The sequence below is a fragment of the Caenorhabditis briggsae genome, assembly GCF_000004555.2.
Source record: "Caenorhabditis briggsae complete genome, chrV, whole genome shotgun sequence".
NCBI classification, from domain to species: domain Eukaryota; kingdom Metazoa; phylum Nematoda; class Chromadorea; order Rhabditida; family Rhabditidae; genus Caenorhabditis; species Caenorhabditis briggsae.
The window spans coordinates 12,069,476-12,075,475 of NC_013488.2; the positions used below are offsets into that span (position 1 = coordinate 12,069,476).

General features: G+C 40.1%; 1 protein-coding gene across 1 annotated transcript; it reads right to left on the reverse strand.

Annotated features, from left to right (window-relative positions):
• Positions 1-1,287: 1,287 nt before the first annotated feature.
• On the reverse strand, positions 1,288-1,699 carry CBG27135 (the record flags this gene model as incomplete). The annotated part of the gene is made up of 2 exons (XM_045237791.1): positions 1,288-1,306; positions 1,425-1,699. 2 exons carry the CDS (start codon positions 1,697-1,699, stop codon positions 1,288-1,290), a joined length of 294 nt encoding a protein of 97 aa, XP_045100157.1.
• Positions 1,700-6,000: the final 4,301 nt, after the last annotated feature.

The window sequence follows — 6,000 nt, forward strand, 5'->3', positions numbered from 1 at the left end:
GGAGACAACCGAGTACTGATGCACTACTTTGGTAAACGGCTTCTAAAAGATATAAACTAGATACATATAGCTGAAGCATAAACAATAAGAATGCATCTTCCAATATGGTATCTACAGTAATTCCAGAATCATATTTTAAAAAAGTCAACACTGTTGAACGGTATCACAAACTCCTTTAAAGTTCATCGACCATCTTCCTATTGTTTTTCTACCGAGTTCCTGTTTTTTCAAGAAGTCCAGATTTCACGATTTTTTAGTCCTTCATGTGGTGGTCACAGTGAGTTTTCCTCTTTTCCAACAAAATTTCTAAACAAAGAGTCAAAAGATTTTTTTGGTGAATTCCAAATAACTTGGTCACTGCCCTTCTTTTTTTCGTTATTCTCTTTTTCTGTTTTTTTTGGGGTCAGTTCTCCACGAATCATCGTCAACCTGACATACCCATTACATGCCCCCTCTCGGAACCACATAAAATTGTCCCCCCGTTGTCCTCTTCGTCAGAATTTTTTTTCCGTTTCAGACGGCTCCGCCTCAATTTTCCTACTCCATACACACACACATTTTTTTGATGTGTTCGTCTTTTTTATATACTAGTGTCGGAGCGACCGCGTCGAGGCGATTGCAAAAACAACACTAAACAACAACAACATAGATGCGATAGAAAAATAGCAGACGAACCGATCCAGGAGCGAAAATGTAGATCTGGGATAGATGGGTGGGTAGAGCAGGCACACGCAAAGAAAAAAAACAACATATGACCATGTTGAAAAATGGGCGACCCAGTCGGACGAACCAACGAAAAAACACACAACAAGAAAAAGAGCAAAATGGTTCCCGGGTCTGGATGCTCAGATTTTAATTCCAAGAGCCTCAAACAAAGGAAGTCTGTAGAAGTTCAAAAATATCGTAGCCTATAACAATAGTACAAACCAGCTTTTTCGAGATTCAGTGAAGTCTATCAGATAACTGATTTCCTAGATTTCAAACTCCTGATTCTTAAGAACGAGTCTGAATTATCAAAAACTTCAACTCAATGGAGCCCTTACTCACCAACTTCTTCTGGGGAAACACCCGGAAGATGTCATGCATTTTTGAGCGCGTCACTGTCTAAAACCCCCGGTAAACCTCCCGATCCAAACAACGAGTTGTTTTTTTCATACAAATGTATCTGTTTCTTATTTTCATGAATCCCAGGAAAAGTTTGGATCAAATCTCATTGACATTTTGATCAGCTGTCTATTGGTTCTTCTTTTTTTTTCTCCCTCGGCATCTGTTTTTAAGTCCCTTCCGTCACATGCTTTTAGATGTCCTATCAACGCGAACTGACCGACTCTTTGTCTGTGGCCACCGCCCGTTTAGTCCGAAAGGTTTTGAATTTCCGCCTTCTCGGCAGGGACCTTCGGCGTCCGCGGAGAAAATCTTGAGGCGCGAGAGCATTGGGCGGAAAAAAAAACTGACGACCGCGGCAGTCGAGCCCTTCTTCCCGAGCTCTCACTCTATTGGTTATAAAAGAAACGCGAACTATACGAAAAGAAGGGGTCGATAGAGTGTATAGGTCGAAGAGACGCAGGCAATGGCCAGCCGGGGGCGCCCCGAGCCCACCTCCTGTGTTTTTTCTCGTCGTTCTTTTTTTGTGTGTGGTCTCGGCGGCCCCTTTTCGCAGAGCTCCCGGGCGCCGCCACGTTCTGTCGAGCTTCGACATCTTCTTCTGGTGCTCTTTCTTCGACGTCGATGTCGTCGTCGGAAGGCCTTCACTTGAAGGGCGACCAAAGGAATGAGAACGACGACCAAGCTCTGTGTGTGTATGTTGTGGATGTGTGTTCTTTTTTTGAGCTACATGCTGCCCTGTTTCTTTTTTCAATCTCTTTGGTCGCCTTACTCTATTTTATATAGCAATTTCAAAAAGTTAGGATTACTGTAGTTCTCTCATGTAGGAATTGTCCATACCCTCGATCCCTGTGAAAATCAAAATCCCGATGTTTTATACCGTATTCTATGAAACTTTTCCGACGTCTGTTGGTGTTCGGATGAAAAAATTGGGAAATCCATCTTCGCATTATTCTCAAAATCTTAAATTCTAATTTTGCTTCCACTCAAAAGTATACTCAGATCTGATTCTCACTTCCTCGCTTACTCCAAGCAAGCTCAAATTTGAGTCTAAGACTAAAACTAAAGCTTAAAATAGCCCAGGCTCTCAACTACCGTAATCTGAATCTAGGTCGTCAAAAGCCAATCTCCTCTCTATTTCTTTCCAATGCACCTTTTTTTTCTCCTTTTTACTACTCCGTTTTATGTTCACCTAGTTTCCACGAACTTCTTCTTTTTCCACTACCCCATGATCTTGAATTGAACTGAACCATTTTTTCGAGCTGTCATGACGTCTTTCGTCAACCTCTGCCCACAGCCGACCCATGGATCATCATCTTCACGTTTCAAGCATCATGCAGTTTTTCTTTCTTCTCTTTTTTCTAAAATTCGCCGATTGTCCGTGCTGCTATTTCACTATACAAACGATCAAAGAGGCCATTCGTTTGTTGTTTCGTGTGTATGTCTGGCACATTGGTTGTTGGGCGGGCGACGGGCGGAGAGGGACCATCAAGAGAAAAAATAGAGAAGAAATGACAAAAAGTGCAACAAATGATGATGGGGTGCTGCTCTGGGCGCTGAGAGATGTTTCCTATCAACACCTGATACATCGTTTTGTGTCGTAGTCGATGGTTGGCAAGGGAGACTCTCGTGGCCAGTTGTTTAGTGTATAGCATGTTTCATGTGTCGGACACTTGATGATTTCCGGATGGTCCTCTTCTCTCCTTTCGTCCATTTTTTTCTTTCTTTTCTCAATTTTTTTGGTTGGTTTCTTTCACTCTTTTTTCACTGGAAATTTGATCCTATCGCCTGTGCTAGTCAGTTTTTCGGTTTGTGCTTCTTCTTCTTCCACGCCTCCAGAAGAAGAAGGCCGGCCAGCAAATTTTTTAGTTTACGATAGTATCGCGAAACATGATATCGACGAGGCTCTCCTGTGGGCAGCAGTACTCGCGGAAAACGGGCAAAAAAGAGAGAAAAGCATGAAAAAAAGAAGAAAACGACTTGTATGAGCTCATTGTGTGTTTTTTTCTTGAAGTGTCAACGGAGCCACGTGGCATCCAGCAACCGGTATAGTCATTCTAAAAGCTTGTGGCTACTGTAACCATGATCATGCCTTTAAATTCTACTTATTAAGAATAATTTCTGTCGATACCGTAACCTAATACATGAATGAGCCTCATACCGTATTTCCTCTCATAGAATCCCACCCAAACAATCTGTTCAATCTCAGTTATCTCGACTCCTGTGAAAGAATCATAAATTTGTCAACTGATAAATTATTTATCATAAAATCACCAATATTTTATCAGTTGACAAGTTTTTTATATCTTTGCCAAAAACCGAGATATACGAGCTCAAATTTTGCGGTTTGGGTAGCCTTCTTTGATAAGTAATGTTTTTGGTATTTTCTTCAGGAGATAATTTTGGAAAAATTGAGAGCATAAATAAGTACAGTAGTATGCACGATTGTAACACTGGAACATTGATTACCGGAACTAAGATTTGATCACAAGCTTTTTCATTAGAAGTTTATCCTTCTTAGAAATTTATTCAAATTGAAGAAACACAGTATTTTCCCTTATAGCAGCCCACCCAAACCGTCAACTTTGAGCTGAATTATCTCGATTCCCGTAAAAGATAAACTGTCAACTGATAAACGAATGGTGATATTATGATAAACAATTTATCAGTTAACACATTTTTGATATCTTTCACAGGAATCGAGATAGTTGAGCTCAAAGTTGACGGTTTGGGTGGGCTTCTAGTATAAGTTTTTCGGTAGTTTTTCGAAATTGGAACGTCTTACAATCAAAAATTGTTACGAGCAACTAAATAAAAGTAGCCTCTATAAATTTAGGTCAGAGGATATAGTCTATAGAAGTAGGATTCTTGATCCCGTCATGGATCATAATGATTCAAATGAACAATATCTGTGTGAAAGAATTCGTAATCATTATAATAGTTTTTTGGATGAGTGAATTGCAATAAGGTGCATATTTTGAACGATTAATCTCAAAATGATTTTCTAAAAGACGAAAAGAAAACTTCATGATCTCATGACATTTTTGTCCTAAATTTTTTATAAGGAGGCGACAATCAGTTGATAGTGTCCATTCTTTTCACAAAATGTTAACCTAGTGACCATCTTATCAGCGCTCCTCCTCCTGGCGCCTGAAACTGATGCCCTCTGCTCCCCCCATGTGCTTTAATATTATATTATGTTTGTGCAATCGTCGTCGTCATCGTGTTTCAAGTTCCAAATCGTCATCAGATCAACTGATAACGACGGTCACTTTTTCTTTTTTTCAACACTTTTTTCCCTCACTTTCGATCGTTTTCTCTTTTTTTTCGAATTGATAAACACCTGAGCCGTATGCCAATTTTTTGTTTCCGCAGAGATCTAGTTTCTGCGTAATATATGCAATTCACAACATAATATCTGAAAATGAAAGTTTTTTCTCCAAATCTGACCAGTTCTCAGTTTTCCTCGCTTTCTTTTTTTTCGATTTTTATATGTTGTCTACTGTTTCATCCTACCAATCATCTGACCACTCTTGAGACCTTTTCTGCATTTGCTCTTTCATTTTTCTATTTTTGGCATTTTTTACTTCTTGTGCTTTTTTCTTTCGGTCCCTACTCTTGACCCCAACACATGGGCATTTTTAAAGAAACATGAGAAAAAAAAGAAGAAGTGAGAGCCTTGTTCCGATTTAAAAGTATATAGTGGGAGGAGGGGTTGAAGCAACAAACTCATGCTCATAGCCAGGAGAGATAGGGGAAGAGTCCAGAGGGGGGTGGAAAAAGGGTCCCTCCGCTGTCCAGTCATTTGTTTGTTGCAGTTCAAGAGAGTGGACAAGACGAAGTGACGCAGACAAAACATCGGAGGGTGCACTTTTTTTAGCTCATATATACGAAGTAATACTAAAAAATTTTACGAGAGATTTGTTTAAAAAGAAGTGAGCAAAAATGAGTAGGACTTGATGGACAGGGAAACTCGATACTTTTGAAAGAACAACGTTGTCAGGGAGTTATTGTAGTTCGAAACACTGGTGGTTTTTATCTTATCTAGTGATAGATCTACAACTGTTCTAATTTTCAATTCAATTTACCAATAATTTCTATTGGGGAAAGATCATTTTACGAGGGTTCTTGAACTGATGCAACCTCTGTGAAGCCCTGTCCTTCCTTCTAGAATCCCTAGTACCTCAACCTGACCAGTATTCAACCGAGGACCCAGTTTCATCATCATAATAAATCAACTTCAACGCATCCTGAGAGATATTCCTTTTCAATTCCATCTCCTTTACCTCATACTCTTTGTTGCTATTTCTTGAAAACGCGACCTGAGCAAAATAAACGAGCATTGAAAAGAACAAAGACGATGTCTGAGAGGGTAATGTGGTGCGTCGTCACCGCGTCGAAGTATGTTGCGAGTAGCCAATGAGAGAGCGTGTGAGACATCGAGACGCAGACATTCTTCTTGGTGGCGTGAAATTGAAAAATGGGTGGAGAAGAAGTGGGAGAAGGAAGGGCAACTGACTGACCACGATGAGTACATGGGTGGCATATCACCCATCACATGCACTTTTTACACTCCTTTTCCGAAAAACTTTTTTGTCTTTTTTGGACGTCTTCGTTTTTCTGGTAGCCATCCAACCTGAAAAGTTTCTGAAGAGCTCTACAGTCTACCCTTTTTCCAAAAATAGTTTCAGTATTATTCTGGTACAAAAACGCGCTGCTGTGAAAGACGGACGTTGGTGGCCGTGGCCGAAGGTCCCAAAACGAGATTACTGTAGTTGTAGTTTTTTGACCACGGCCATTAGCCTTTCGCTTTAACTGCTCCGATTTTTTTGTACCAGGATAATACCGATATTAGACGTCAAGAAGTTGAAATAGACCAGTTTTCATCAATTCTGT